General features: G+C 40.4%; 1 protein-coding gene across 1 annotated transcript in view; it reads right to left on the minus strand.

The window, feature by feature from the left end:
• c11h5orf22 (chromosome 11 C5orf22 homolog) overlaps positions 1-10,075 on the minus strand; it is a 14,454-nt gene extending 4,379 nt beyond the window's left edge. The window contains exons 1-5 of the mRNA XM_039816667.1: positions 9,795-10,075; positions 6,766-6,911; positions 6,018-6,167; positions 4,518-4,651; positions 3,779-4,077 (exon numbers count right to left, since the gene is read on the minus strand). Of these exons, the coding sequence (XP_039672601.1) occupies positions 3,779-4,077; positions 4,518-4,651; positions 6,018-6,167; positions 6,766-6,911; positions 9,795-9,863 (798 nt within the window). The 5' untranslated portion in view covers positions 9,864-10,075. The remainder of the gene's footprint in view (positions 1-3,778; positions 4,078-4,517; positions 4,652-6,017; positions 6,168-6,765; positions 6,912-9,794) is intronic.
• Between the last annotated feature and the right edge of the window lie 6,924 nt (positions 10,076-16,999).

Here is a 16,999-nt window from a genome sequence, read left to right on the forward strand (position 1 = left end):
TCTGGCCCGTTGAACTCGTACGACAGGCAACGGACGGTTCCTATCAGACAATCCGAACAGAAGTTAGCATTAGCCCTATGGTACTGATGAACAAATCTGAATTTGTGCAGAAACAATGCATAAGATACCTGCTATGGCTAAGTTGGTTAGCAACAGACATCGAACTATTGACATCATACCCATAGATATATTGTTCTATATCTAGGATTATACCGCCTATATCACATTTAACCGACCTGACATATCAACATCCTGGGAAACGTTTCTCCACACAGCAGCCTTTCTGTTTATATCTCTATAGCCCTCAGATGAGAGGTCAGAGAGAATTAGACATTCGGACACTGACAGAATGAGTCGATCTAGTCTCTCCGCCACTTTTTTTCCTACTCGCTTCCGACGCTTTTCAACGGTGTAGTACCACGTCCACTGGGGGCGCATTTTGTATTACGGAGCTGATTTCAAGTGCCAGTGTAAAGGCGGCGTGGGATAAACGGCTGTGTAAAAACTTAAACTTTGGCACAACGTTATGCTCATTAACTTGCATTAAAACCATTCTTAGATATTCACCATCGGGAGGCTACGACATTAACTTCGGTGTCTGACAAATGCTCGGACTTTAAGAGAGAAAAGTGGAAAACTAGTGAAAAGTGGGAAATTGCAAATATGATTTTGTATGAGGCGTGCACAGGTAATAGGGGATTTGTTTTTGAACTGTACCTTGGTTTAGTGTTGGTTTGGTTTCATATTATGTACGTAATGTATGCAATTACAATGCAATGCTGGTCTCTTACCACTAAGGAAATTACTGAACCAATAGCCCGACTATACAATCAAGCTCTCAAGATACACAGTAATCTCCCAGAGTGGTCTCACTGTCGCATTGCACTCACACACTCAAATGCGCCGACTTACCCGAACTACATAAACAGCCACGCTGTTGCGTTTTATTTTCAGATTCTAAATAGCACTTCACCAACACTTGCTGCACTTCTCCCGACACACAATATAAGACCAGTACGCCTCACTAGGTCAGTCTCATATCATCACATATTTCAAAAAGGCACACAAACCGTTCCCTCTCAACAGTTACACTTGCACTCATTGATTGTTCATGTATTGTCCAAGTCTTGCCTGTATTGTTGTTTTTAGTTGTCTGCATCTGTCTAGCCCATGCTAATGTCCTGTTCAAGTGTTTCTGTCTTCATGTACCATAACTGTGTTCTACGTTCTATTTTTCCGCAGAACAGGAACCTGCTGGAAACCAGTCAGGCCCGTTTAAATTTTAACTTAAAGGTCCCATGACATGGTGCTCTTTGGATGCTTTTATATAGGCCTTAGTGGTCCCCTAATACTGTATCTGAAGTCTCTTTTATATAGGCCTTAGTGGTCCCCTAATACTGTATCTGAAGTCTCTTTTATATAGATCTTAGTGGTCCCCTAATACTGTATCTGAAGTCTCTTTTATATAGGCCTTAGTGGTCCCCTAATACTGTATCTGAAGTCTCTTTTATATAGACCTTAGTGGTCCCCTAATACTGTATCTGAAGTCTCTTTTATATAGATCTTAGTGGTCCCCTAATACTGTATCTGAAGTCTCTTTTATATAGAACTTAGTGGTCCCCTAATACTGTATCTGAAGTCTCTTTTATATAGACCTTAGTGGTCCCCTAATACTGTATCTGAAGTCTCTTTTATATAGACCTTAGTGGTCCCCTAATACTGTATCTGAAGTCTCTTTTATATAGACCTTAGTGGTCCCCTAATACTGTATCTGAAGTCTCTTTTATAGACGCTGTGTTTATATATACGCTTTTCAAGCGTATGCTGTCCTATGCCTTTTATAACTTTAGTGGTCCCCTAATACTGTATCTGAAGTCTCTTATATAGACCTTAGTGGTCCCCTAATACTGTATCTGAAGTCTCTTATATAGACCTTAGTGTCCCCTAATACTGTATCTGAAGTCTCTTATATAAACCTTAGTGGTCCCCTAATACTGTATCTTGGAGTCTCTTTTATATAGACCTTAGTGGTCCCCTAATACTGTATCTGAAGTCTCTTTTATATAGACCTTAGTGGTCCCCTAATACTGTATCTGAAGTCTCTTATATAGACCTTAGTGGTCCCCTAATACTGTATCTGAAGTCTCTTATATAGACCTTAGTGGTCCCCTAATACTGTATCTGAAGTCTCTTTTATATAGACCTTAGTGGTCCCCTAATACTGTATCTGAAGTCTCTTATATAGACCTTAGTGGTCCCCTAATACTGTATCTGAAGTCTCTTATATAGACCTTAGTGGTCCCCTAATACTGTATCTGAAGTTGCATTCTTTATATAGACCTTAGTGGTCCCCTAATACTGTATCTGAAGTCTCTTTTATATAGGCCTTAGTGTGTTCCCCTAATACTGTATCTGAAGTCTCTTATATAGACCTTAGTGGTCCCCTAATACTGTATCTGAAGTCTCTTTTATGTAGACCTTAGTGGTCCCCTAATACTGTATCTGAAGTCTCTTTTATATAGATTTGAGCAGTCCTCCCCTAATACTGTATCTGAAGTCTCTTATATAGACCTTAGTGGTCCCCTAATACTGTATCTGAAGTCTCTTATATAGACCTTAGTGGTCCCCTAATACTGTATCTGAAGTCTCTTATATAGACCTTAGTGGTCCCCTAATACTGTATCTGAAGTCTCTTATATAGACCTTAGTGGTCCCCTAATACTGTATCTGAAGTCTCTTATATAGACCTTAGTGGTCCCCTAATACTGTATCCCGAAATTCAGCCTTGGTGCAGAATTACAGCCACTGGAGCCAGTCCCACAATGAGCTTTACTTAGTATGTGCCATTTCTGTGTCTGTAGCTTTAAATGGAGGAGGGTGGAGTAGTGCCCTTTATATAGATAGATAGATTCTATATAAAAGGGCACCAAGGTGGAGAGTGGGGGTGTGGCCTTGACCAACTGCCACTTTGCTTGTTTGAAAGCCATGATGTCTCTCTCTCTCATGGGGGGGCCAAATTCTCTGGGCGGGCAAAGCAGAGAAAGGGGAGGTAACCTTGCTCCTTATGACCTCATAAGGAGAAGATTCCAGATCGGCCCATCTGAGCTTTCATTTTCTCAAAGGCAGAGCAGGATACCCAGGGCTCGGTTTACACCTATCACCATTTCTAGCCACTGGGGGACCGTAGGCAGGCTGGGGGAACGCATATTAATGTTAAAAAACCTCAAAGTGAAATTTTCATGCCATGGGACCTTTAACGTTACTTTTAATTCTTTCCTGTATAATAAATGAAATGAAAGTGATTTATGTTGAAAAAACTAAAAAGCTACAGCCCCCCCCCCCCTAAATCACTGATGTATCAATATCAATAACTTAACGCATCTTTGACAATGTATTGAAAGGATACTTTATCAGGTTTCAGCCCTGTGTTCAGAATGTCTGCGGCTGCAACCGTTTTGTTTTGTTGGATAAAAGATTATTACTTTAAAAGCCCCACGGAGTCTTTACTTCCTGGATATGATGCATTTCCTGTCGAGGCCGGGGATGGTTCCAAAACTCTTTTGTCGAATTGTAAGGCAAAATCTCTGACTGCTAGAAAGTGGTACAGATAATGATCAAAGTAATAAGTAATGAAATAAGGTAGCAGTACAAATTCTGTTAATTTGTAGATGTTGACTGGTTGTTGATTAAAAACAGGATTATGGTAACTTAATGAAAGGTTTGAAAGCAATCACAGCTGCTACGGAACTAAAACATGAGGTGTATAAGCGGGATATACCTGTGTGTATAATTCCTTGAAGGGATTCTTACATGAAAAGAAATCCAAATCAATGTCCAAGATGTATGGCTCGGTCTCGCTTAGAAACGCAGATATTCCCTTAACGACATAACTGGTGGATCCTTCATCATCATCATCATCATCGTCACCCAAACTCGCCCCAGTGGTGCCCTCTGGTGGTTGCAGTGTGTCGGTGCATCTGAAGGGGGCCTCGGAGCAGCTGGCCTCCCCGGCTTTACTGCACTCTGTACGGGGCCTCTTGGCAAACCGTCTCGCGGCGTCCTCTTCACTTTTCTTTTCTGAAATGTTACACAGAAAAACACTGGTTTATAATCCAGACCGTCCGGCAAAAACTCAGGCCTTTCCATCCATTTTGAATGGGGGTAGCGCGTTAAGGCTAATTTTTGCGAGGATCTGTACCAAACAAAGACGTGTTCTTTAGTCTGTAGGATACACATTACTGCGGCACCACAATACTTAAATCAGAATGGTTAGACACATATTTTAGCATTAACAAATATTGCGCCCCCCTGCGATTTGGATATTACACTGGTCCATATTGTGATTTCGATACAATTGCGATTTTTGTGTCAATGCCCCCCCCCCCCGGTGCTGAAAACATCTGAGGCAACCAAATATTTCCGGTTGGATATCAAAGTAATCCAAGTACTAATGTCGCTAACCGTACTAGAGACTCCCTGTCTCCTTCCCACCTGCCCTCAGTGGCTAAAGAACCCACCTGGAAGTGGCCCAGGACTTGGTTTAACAGGATTGACTTTGACCACATTCAGCCAGAGCGGTTTAGAGTTCTCTAGGTGCTTCTCCGACACGTACAGACCATCGCTGAGGAAGTAGTTGTCTGTACTGGTCACCCTGCGCACAGGGGAGAGAAACAGAGGGAAGGGGAGAGAGTGAGAGGAAGTGGAGTTTATGACAAACCAAAGAGAAAAGAAAAAGGAAAACATATGTACTACATTTAAAAAGGTCCTGTACTTTTCACTTTTAGGTGTTTTCAATCCAGTCAGGCTCAAGCCGGTGGAGGGGGGAGCTGTGCTGGAGCTACATATAGTCACAAAACTCTTATGTACCAGGAAGATAACCGGTTAAGTTGTCTCGCCTTAAAAGGTGCAAACGTACGAGTGGGGGTACTTTCAGTCAAGCCCAGTTTGTACAAACCTAAACAGTCCTGAGAAGTAGCTAAGTTTTCACATAGCATTTATTACCTTAAAAGTCACCAGCTAGCACTAGCTAGCTTTGGTTGGCACGGTGCTATTAAACACGGAACATGACATTTTTAGGCACCCAAAATGTTCCTATTAACCTACATGAACTGAAAACACACAGTGAGAGGGTCAATGTTTAAAGACACCCCGCAAAATAAAAGTTCATGGCTAATTTAATGTACACAGGGCCATGGTTAGCATTGCTAACCCTTTGTCATGATTGACAAGTCGGCCTGTAGCCACGCCCAAATGCATCCCATGCTTTGTTTTTTATTTATTTTTTTTTTTAATGTAACTGTTTTTTTAATGCTTAATGCTTATTTATCATGTATTTATCTATTGTACTTTGCAAGCTTTGGTTACTATTTATGTTACTATTTATTGGTAACTATTTACTATTTGTCTATATGGAACTGTGTGTGTGTGTGTGTGTGTTGTGTGTGTGTGTGTGCGTGTTAGATTATGCTGTGTTCATGGTATTGTACATGCACTGATGCTCAACACAAATGAAGTTCCCAACGGATAAATAAAGTTCTTTGAATTGAATTTAAATTATCGTCAATTAAAACAAATATATAATAATTGGGCCATCATTTCGAGTTTGGTGATTTTGGTCCGTGCAGGGCTCTGTATTTAAGTTCTTAGCGATTCTCGATTCCGCTTCTCTGAGGGGTGGAGGTGAAACAGGTCACTCACATTCTTATTTCACAGATAAGAGGAAGATTGTATTTGGATTCAATGGTGATTTACAGTTTTACCGGGCTTTTTCAACATAAAGTAAAGCCACACTAGCTTACTGTGCTCCAAGGCTGCAACACAACACGCCTGGAAAATACAGTGGCCCCTACGGAAACCAAGACTTACACATGTTACATTTGGAACCGATGATCGGATTCAAAACCAAATATTCCCCAAAGGATTCCAATAAATAAAAAATGACCCCATTGGAATTGTAATTTTTGAAACGATTCCAAGTTGGAGCCGGTTCTTGATGCCCAATCCTATCTACATCTTACCTAATGGTGGTGGTGGACGAGTCTCTTCCTACAGCCATCCTGTGCTCTCCCTCTCTGATCTGCTGGGCCCAGTATGGATGCAGCCACGCCACACATGACACATGGCCAGCATAGACCATGGGCATTATCCAGTTTTCTATACTCAACTCACTGTAAAAAAACAACAACAACAACCCTACAGTGATTGGTGGAGTCCAACACAACGTAACAGTCTGACTTTTAAGAATATCCATTAGGGCTGCACGATATGAGGAAAATATGAGATATGCAATAATGTCACAATATATAATAAATAATAAATATCACAATAACAATATTACTCGCGATAAATAAACAGATATTAAAGTGTACTCAGTTCTGCATTCCTGCTGCTTTAAGTGTTCTGCTAAAATACAAGTTGAATTTTAAACAAACGACAGGAAATCATTTCATTCTTTTATTGAACATTGAATTGAATATAAAAAGGCACCACAAAAAAAAAGAAAAAAGAATGAGTTACATTTTAAAGTGCAGTTTTCTACTGATATTTTCTTTCAACTAACAAAAAAAATCTCAGTCTTTCGCGATATGTCGCAGCCTTTCGCGATGTGTATATCGCGCCAGTTGATATCACGATACGTTAAATTTTTTTTAAAACAATAAATTGTGCAGCCCTAATATCCATCCATTACCTGTAATCACTAGTCCTGTGCAGGGCTACAGGCTACTAAATGGGCAAATTAAGTGACACTCTCATCGCCGCACAAACCTTAATAGTTTCTCCTTATCAAAGACTGTGTCAGCGGGCATGTTGACAGGGATGAGCAGATCAGGATGGGAGTCTAAATGGACCATCTTTATGTCCTTCAGTGGAAGGTGTCTTGATGCAATGGCACGATAAATATGACCCACCACCTGGTAAAGATACAGGACAATAAGCAGTTTTAAGATCTTCGTGTGTGCTGAGAAAACTGGCATTATACAGTACAGGCCAAAAGTTTGGACACACTTTCTCATTGAATGTGTTTCTTTATTTTCATGACTATTTCCATTGTAGATTCTCACTGAAGGCATCAAAACTATGAATGAACACATATGGAATTATGTACTTAACAAGAAAGTGTGAAATAACTGAAAACATGTCTTATATTTTAGATTCTTCAAAGTAGCCACCCTTTGCTTTTTTTGATAACTCTGCAAACCCTTGGTGTTCTCTCAATGAGCTTCATGAGGTAGTCACCTGAAATGGTTTTACCTTCACAGGTGTGCTTTGTCAGGGTTAATTAGTGGAATTTATTCCCTTATTAATAAAAAAGCAAAGGGTGGCTACTTTGAAGAATCTAAAATATAAGACATGTTTTCAGTTATTTCACACTTTTTAGTTAAATACATAATTCCATATGTGTTCATTCATAGTTTTGATGCCTTCAGTGAGAATCTACAATGTAAATAGTCATGAAAATAAAAAGAGCTAACGCATCGAATGAGAAGGTGTGTCCAAACTTTTGGCCTGTAGTGTATATCTTTGGTTGCTGTTTATTGGAAGCTCAGAATCTTTCATAGAAAATATCCTAAGACACTTGTGATTCATTAGCTCTTTCGTCAAAAAAGTGCACAAATTACATTGTACTGTTAACTGACACATCAGACAGACATAATAGCACCTGTGCACAGGGTTTCTGTAGATTTCAACAAGTCAAATTTCAGACTTTTTAACCTTTATTAATGAAATTTAAGACCTACTGTATATCACGACGTAAAAGAACAACGAAATGCAGAGTCGCAAAAGTACTTGCAAAGATAATGAACTCGTTCGAATTTAATAAAAGCGACAGAGAAATAATAATCTGTAAATATACAGCAAATTAAATTTGGACATGTAAAAGTAAGAACTACCATGTCACAGAATAAAAAAAAACAGTGAGCATTAGAGGCGTTACATGGATGTAGGAAAATTAAGACCTAGAACACAATACTTCAAGACTACACACTACTTTAAGACTGTCTAAGGCCTAAAATTAGCCTTTTTTAGACTTTTTAAGACCCCGCGGAAACCCTGTGTGCAGAATCAATAGGAATCATTTACACGCAACACCCAAAGTTATACCATTTTGGTAACTCTTGGTTCAGCAGTAATTGCCACTTATTAGAACAGCAGTTACAGTCAAATATACAAAATGTACAAAATATACAACTTTGTCAAAGCAGTTTGATTGCTGAAATAATTCTGGGCTCAGATTTGGTCCCGGCTGCTTTACACCTCATTTAACAATCCCAACAGCTGCAGGACAAATCTGCACCACAGTTAAAGATTTGCAGATTTTAAAGATTGGTACGATTTCTTGGAAAAGAAAGACAATTACAGATACACAAGATGAACCCTAGGGGTGGGAATCACCAGAGGCCTCACGATACAATATCATCACAATACTTATGTCACGATACAATATTATTGCGATTTTAAACATATTGCAATGTATTACCTTTTTCCCAACTTCAAATTTTTCCCAATTTCAAATGATGTCCCCAAAAGAAAACTTTGTCAACATCTGTTTTATCTAAAAACATACATTTCTCTGTTTGTTCATCTCACTTTAATTTTATTGCTGCAAAATGGGATTGTCAAGCAGACAGACTGACCAACACATATATAATAAAAGATCCATACTTGGCGTCTGTGTATCGATACAGTATTGCGATACTATGCTGTATCGATTTTTTCCCCCACCCCTAATGAACCCTACTAAAATGACGAAGGGCTCACCATGGTCACTGACATTTCCAAACCTGTCTGTGATTTGCAAAAGTCTGGATGGTAACATCTGTTTTTCTAAAAGGAACCAGAATAACTAATGACAGACAGTTTTAGAAGGCTGATATCTGACCAGTCTTGCAGCGTCTATCTTTGGTACAGTAACTGCAGAGATTGCTATGTGGCTGGTGATTGGCTAAAGGGTGAGTTAATGTGACAACAACACTGACCAATGAAATCTATGGCTTTGAAAGCTGCCAATATGGATGCAAAACCGACAGAAAACACAGTTTTGGAAGAAAAAAAAAAAGCAAATGTCAATAATTTAAAAATGAACTCCAATTAAACGGTTACTATAAAAACATAATATACATACTAGAGCTGGGCGATATGGCAATATCTAATATCACGATATTGTTGACAAAATACCTCAATGGCGATATTGTGGCGACATTGTAGTGTGACTATTGATGCTTTAACAAAATATTAAAACAATGAGTTTTGATAAATAATCACCAAAAATGTGGATACAATGACTAAGTGGGTAAAGGCAAAAAATTGAAAAGCTATAACAGTCTGGTAAGTTCAGAAAATGACATCACTTCACTGTAACGCAGCCTCTAAAACCAGGAAAAGACCACTTTTGTCATATCAAGATATCCAAAATTCAAGACGATATCTAGTCTCATATATCGATGTCGATATAATACCAATATATTGCCCAGCCCTAACACTTAATACTAATGCGCAGTTATGTGGAAATATCTCATCACACGTCCTCTCCAAGCTTTAAAGCCAACAGCCAGCTGTGTTTCACAGTCAGAAATAAACTAGGGGATATTAACGCTAACGTTAATCAACTATAGCTAGCCATATATATCTATGATGACTAGCTAGGTAAATTATATACAGGGAGTTAAGTTTGTTGAGCCCAAGTGGAAGTCTCGAAGGACAACGCGATATTACAGTTGTATATATATATATATATATATATATATATATATATATATATATATATATATATATTAAATAGAGGCCAGGCTTACATCATGGTGGTCATCCACTATGCACACCGGCAGCTCCTTGTAGAACCTCTTCAGCGGCACGGAGCTCATTGTAACAGAGAACAACGTAGCTATGTTTACTCCGTCCGTCAGAGTAACGTCAACGTTATTATTACACTCTAGTTGAGATAAAGGACGTCACGTTCTCATAGTCCCCTCTAAAGCACGTCTAGTTTGGTCACGTTTGGTTTGGTAACAAATTGTTTGATAGCAGAACCAGCTGAAGCCAAGGCTGGCATGGCATGGCACCCACCGGAAATGACACCAGGCATTGTTTTTATGTCCGGGTAGAAACAAGAGTCGGGATAAAAACAAAAGGTTCCTAGTGTTCGGTTCGAAATTGTTAGAAAAAATAAAAATACAACAATTTTTAAATGCTACATGACACTGACTATCATCTGCACTGTATACCGTCAGTTACATTTCAACTGCAAGCTTTGTATTTATTTTTGTATGTAAAACAGTGCACGGATGTTGTCATCCCAACTGCACTTTAGCATATTCAGAAGTAACATATATTTATATATTTTGTTTGTGTTTGTTTGTTTTTTTATTGAATTTTTAATACTCATACTCAACACAGCAGAACACAACAGAAACAACCCACCCAGAGGGCTAGCCCACATGGACAAAAAGCAAAAGCAAAGAATAAGTACAAAAACACACAAAGGAAGAGTAAACAAGGGCAATGCGTGTTACATATAATGCTAATCATTTAAAAAAAGGAACTGAATAAACAAAAGAAACAACAGGGTCCCGAATTGTATTATACTTTTCAGAGCGACCCCTCATACTGAACTTGATCTTCTCCAGGAATAGAAAGGACAGTAGGGTTTTCAGCCGAGGGTTAGGAGATGAAGGTTTTTGATTTTTACAATAAAGTAAAACACATCAACGGGCTACAAGAGAGGAAAAAGCAATAATATTGCTCTTTTTTCAAATAAAGTGTGTGAAGTCTTCAGGAACACAAAAACATAGAGATTAATGGACTATAGGGTCAACAGGTTTATTAAGGATTTTAGAAAGTGTCTCAGGACTAGAATGAGCCCAGATTTGGACAAGAGTAAAATAAAAATGTGTGTGTGTTTATGTGTGTGTGTGTGTGTGTGTGATTGGCAGGAGATAGAGAGCATCTATCACATGTATCTCCTTTGCTAAAATATTTGTTAAGTTTAACTTTGGACAGGTGTGTCCTGTGAAGGACTTTCACCTGAAGCATTGTTAAACTAGCACAGGATGCAGTAGAATGGACATTGTCCAGGGCTTTTGTATGTTTTTTACCTATATTTTTATTTTTCTCCATTTCTAAGTACTGCTTTAGGTAACAAGCATAGACAGTAAAAGAAATGGGCACAGCAATGCCATAGACTTCGACGGAGTCCAGTGAAGTCAATTACTAAATGCACTTTTCCGGTGAGCGTACTGCGACGTAGATGTGACGCGAGCAACCTGTCTGAAAGTTGTAAGTCTTCTGGTAGCTGTGCCGAGAGAAATCTCAATCATTCCCAATCTTACAGAGACGGAGAGCATGAGTAGGAGCTGTCCATGAGCGTAGGAGTAGGAGCAAAACGTTGCTGAAATATTTTGTTCCGATGCTTTCATGGACTCTCTGTGGGCTTCTCCCTTGACTGTATGCCTCCACATCCCCCCAATTGCCTGTGAGCTTCTCCTGTACTATACGGTAATTTATCTACTGTGCGACAGAAAGTTGCGTGGTTATGACACAATCGTTAGCCTATTTTTATAAAAGCGTCTGCTACGGAGCCATAACGTGAGGTACAAGGTAATGAAGCCTTTTCTACATTGTCGTGTTTCTTTAGAAATAAACGGACAAATAGAGTCTTTAAATGCTTCAGATGTAAAATTATTCGCTGTCAAAGTGACAGCAAAATGAATGGGAGTCAATGGGATGCTAACGGGAGGTGATGGCTTGTTAGCCTCAGAATCTCCCCATAGGAGGTACGCTTTCTGGATGCTCGCTTACCCCCTTGGTAACAAGTCCTCCAAACCATACGACGATGTGGATCACTTCTTCCCTAAACCTCTAATGCGACCCACAGGCATGTTTCATACTATAGGGCCCCTAGGGGTGGCAGAAATACAACCTCACATCTAAACTAGAGAATGTCGGTCGTGGTTTTGAACGTAAAGGTTGCGATTTTAAACACGTCTTTAACGTTGTGAAATGGCCGCAGTTTGGTTATGTTAAGGCACAAAAATCACTTGGTTGAATTTAGAAAAAGATCAGGGTTAGGGTTAAAATCAGACGTTATTTCACTTCCTGAAAGTTACGCGCCTTAGTTAAGTTAAAAAAAAAAAACATACCGTTAACTATCGTTAACTTTTAAAGTGGTTACACACCAACCAGACGGCCAACCCTCAGCAGAAAAGCCAGGGGAGATGATCAGTCGCGTCCCGAGGTCCAAAAAACTGACACCGACTTGAGAAACGTAATACGTCTCCATAGCAGCAGGCGGCGCTACTCTGTATTGTTGCCCAAGAAATGAAAACCGGCAGCTGATTGGACAAACGCGTCACATGGGTTTGTTTTCTCCGGAAATTCAAAGCCAGAGTGTCATGGCGGCTCGTTCAGAATACGATCTCATATTGTACTAAAATAGTTCACAGGAACATGTTTCTGGAAACATTTTAAGCGAGAAATAGGCCGTGCAGTTGCTGAATCTGTCTTCATTTCAGCTCAACAAAGTTTAACAGTTTAACCCTTGTGTTGTCCTTTGGGTCCCAGTGACCCGAAGGACAACACAAGGATTATGTACTTCCCTTTACTTTGTTGAGAATTGCTCTCTAAACCCTGTTTCTTGTAAAGTAAGTAAAGTTTATTTCTAGAACACATTTAAACACAGTTTAAGCTGACCAAAATGCTGTACAAACAAGAACTAAGGTGCTGTATTAACCCTTGTTTAGAGAGCAATTCTCAACAAAGTAAATGGAAGTACATAATCCTTGTGTTGTCCTTCGGGTCACTGGGACCCGAAGGACAACACAAGGGTTAACAGATTTTCATCAGATTTTGAGAGACTCTAGTCACCTCATTCTGCTCCCCGTTTCCGGGTGAGTCCCGACTGCCCTGCCGCCGACTGAACATGTCAGGTCGGCCAAAATGAAGGCCGACAGACCCCCAGACTGAAGAGGGCACGGGACACACCAAACAGACTCGAGTCACTGACTGTCCAACGGCCGATAATCGGCCCTGTGTGTCCTGGGCTTTAGTTTCAAACGGGACTTGAAACCCGCTTTCCCGGGTGAAGGGTGAAAGTCCTGTGTTTTTCAGGGGGAAATTGACGCTCTTATATTCCGTCACCTTACTTCCTGCTTTGCTCCCGTCATAGTCACCAAGGCCACTTGAGGGCACCACCGCTATAAACTTAAATATAGGTCGTAATTGCTGCTTGAACAAACAACTTCTGGGAGCGTTTCTCGGGGGAGGAAAGTCTTGATTTCCTGTATTTTTTCCCCTGTATTTCTAATTACAGATTTAGGCCAGGCCAACAGAGCGAGTTGGTCGTGATAACAACAGCAGTGCAAAGGGGAATTGGTCATTCCAAGCTCGGAGGATAAAAAGAGGAAACATGTTAGAAAATACATCAGAAAAAGAATAAGGAGTTCCATCAGCTTGTGTAATCAATAACTCATCAAAATGACACATACACACAAATGGAAATTCAACTGCTGAAAAACATGTTCTCCTCTAGCGTCTTAGACCAACTCTATCAGTCGGACCAGTGTTCCTGTATGGATGTGTGATGGGATTTATCCAGTATGTGTGCGAGGGAGAGTCGGTATATATATCCACCCTTTGATCTTGGTGGCCTCTGAGAGCAACGGGAGGCTTTGATCTCTTTTGGTTTGGACCGTAGCCCATAGGAGATGACAGCAGGATGATGAGCGGAGGTAGCAACACAGTCAGAAGAGGAATGAGTGGAGCGTGGAAGAAAAGAAAGAGAAAGGAGCGAGACTAAAAGAATAGCAGAATACTTGGTGTAGGTAAGGGGGGGAGGGGACTGAAGAAAAAGGGAGAAGACAGAGGAAGATGAACAAAAAACACACAGCGGGAGATTTGCTGCAGATGAAAGAATGAGAGTAATGAAAGAAGATGTAGAATGTAAAAAAAATAAGGATCTGTGATCAGGGTAGAAGTGGAGTTAAGTATATGCATAGGTATCTGGACAATTTGGATCAATTTCAGCTTGGCTTTAAAAGGGCCAGTTCACCCAATGTACAATGACATGAATGGGGAAAAAAAATTGTATTTTCCAACTTCTAGTCTGCATTTCTGCATCTAACGCAGACCTGCAAACTCTAAATTCACAAGATCACACACAAACACTAAAATCTGTTAGGGTGTGTGTGTGTGTATGTGTTGAATAAAATCTTTTATGACACAGCATTTGCCTCTGAGATTTAGTGGAGTAGAAGTATAAAGTTGCAGAAAAAAAAATACTTAAGGAAAGTATGAGGTACAAGTACCTTAAAGTTGTACTTAACTACTGTTGTGAATCTGTTACCTTCCATTCTGTAAAAACTCTGAACAAAGCCTCTCTCTTCTGTTTTAATTGGTATCATACATTTGTATGATAAATTGTAACACTGTTTTCCTTCCTGAAGTATTATCTGTTAGCCTAGAAATCTAGACGCACCCTAGCGGCAGCAAATGTAATTTGCAGCCAGGGTCAGTCTGGCAACTCTCCGTTGGCTGGCGAGCTGGAAAAACAAATTCTGGTCAGGCCAATCACATCGTGTATACAGTCAGTGGGCGGGGCTTAACATAAGGACGGCAGAGTCGCGACAGTTTCCGCGTGAATTCCCCGCTACTTGAAAACAAAGAAGACGGCTGCTGCTGCTGGCGAACAGCGGTCTTTGGAATCGGCTTTGGCCGTGACTCTGGAAGACTTGGAGTTCAGCTTTTCTTTGAGAAGAGAACAAAGAACGGCACAGAAATCATTCTTAAAAAAGGAAGATGTGTTCGGAGTTTTGCCGACCGGATACGTCAAAAGTTTAATCTATCAACTAGCTTTGCTCTCGTTGGCTATGAGTGCAGAGGGAATTTGAAAGACAACCGTTTATCCCGCCCCTCGGATTGAGCCCTGCCCAATGGTGAGTTCCCAGACCCAACATCTTGATGTTGGGTCTGGCTTGTCAGGCTAATTATCTGTGTGAATCTACCATGAATCAATCAATCCTCCCTTCCTCTGGAGCCTCTTTCTTATCAGGGCCTACCTACTCTCACTTCATCCAAGTGAATGAAGCAATTGTTAGAAAGTGTATATATTCTTGTGTTTCTCATTAAACCTTTGCAACATTGTGAACTGAACCCTACATCGCGTCACTTTGTTCTCTTGAGCGCATAACTTCTTTCAGAATAATTTCCAATGATCAAAAGAATCTATTTCAGTAATGCACTGTGACACGTACTGTATGTATTCCACTTATTTATTGGGGCTGGCAGTGGCTCAGTCTTGATGAAAACACAAGACTTTCACCCATGTGCTCACGTCCCGTTGTTTTAATCCAAACCACGATCTTTTGTCTAATTTTAACTAGTCATTTTAGTGCCTAAACTTAACAATGCTAACGTTTTGTCGGAAAAACTCAACTGTAATGGCCACTGAAAGGACCAGCACCTCAGGGTGCTCTGTACCCGGCTCACAGTAGATAGATAGATACGTCGACAGATAGATGGACTTTATTAATCCCAAAGTGGGAAATTACTCTGTTACAAGCAGCAAGTAATAGTACCATTTTCTCAGCTAAACAGCTGTAAAGACCGCTAAACTTAACTCAATTTAAATAATTGTTAGACCTTAATATACCTAATAATAATTTTTATATCTTTATAGATCCCCAATGGGGATATTACAATTCACACTCTGTTTGTTAGAACACACTACACACAGGCCTGAAGTACACACACACACACACACACACACACACACACACACACACACACACACACACACACACACACACACACACACACACACACACACACACACACACACACACACACAGGTCCTAGACATGCACTAATGGAGAGAAGTCAGAGTGAGGGGGCTGAGACTGCTGAACAGCCTCCCTGAGCAGTTGTTGGGGGTGGGGGTTCTGGGACTTGCTCAAGAGCACATTGACCGTGCCCAGGAGGTGAACTGGCATCTCTCCAGCTACCAGTCCACACTCGGTACTTCGGTCCGTACAGGGACTTGAACCATTGACCCTCTGGTTCCCAACCAGGTCCCTACGGACTGAGCTGGAGACAGAGCTACTTGGCCTTATATAGCCTGTAAGTCATCTTCAACAATTCATTGAATTCTTCCTGCTGCCTCCCCATCTGTGTAACTGCATTTGGGTCCTTTCCCTGCTCATTTCCTCATGGCTGTACTGGTGATGCGGTAATTCAAGGATGTCTGCAATAATAGAGAGGCGAAGTCCCTCCCCTTCCGGTGAACTACCATCAGGCACGGATGTACAATGCCCCAGAATACAGAATATATTGCAATAAAGCAGATTAAAATCTATGAAACAGAATACAGCCTAATAACATAACTAAGAACAACTATAGTCATGTCTGTACAGTCTGTCAAAATCGAACTTGCTTCCCACAATAGCACAACATCGATGCTACAGCATGTCAACAGAAAACATCCAGTCTACTCATCCATTCCACAGAGCGAACCCGAATCAAGTAAATCACACCAAAAACAAAGGCAAGAAAAAAATGGATTGATAGAGCAACTCTCTTCTATCTATTTCTCACTGTTTTTTTATTGAGAAACAGATGATCAACGCATCTATCAGACTGTAATGTAGATCACAAAGATTTAAAGGCTTAGCAGGGTAAGATATATATAAGGTATAAATCTAACTTTCTGTCATATTTGCTGAAACTGACCCTATGTTCCAGTAGAACTACATGAAGCAGGTAATAAAAATAAAATCTGGCTCCTCTGGCACCACCTACAGCCTGTAGTGTGATTTACAAAAATCCACCGCTCCCTGTTCAGATGCACCAATCCGGGCCGGGGGGGGTCTAACTGCGTGTCAATCACTGCTCATGCACACGCATTCATTCTCCCTTGTGGGGGGAGGGGCTTAGGAGAACATTTTGGGCTTCAGCAGAAATGGGGGGAGGGACTGAAAAGTTGTCAATGTTCAAATTTTTTGGCTAAGTC

The sequence above is a fragment of the Perca fluviatilis genome, chromosome 11 (assembly GCF_010015445.1).
Source record: "Perca fluviatilis chromosome 11, GENO_Pfluv_1.0, whole genome shotgun sequence".
Taxonomy (NCBI): Eukaryota; Metazoa; Chordata; class Actinopteri; order Perciformes; family Percidae; genus Perca; species Perca fluviatilis.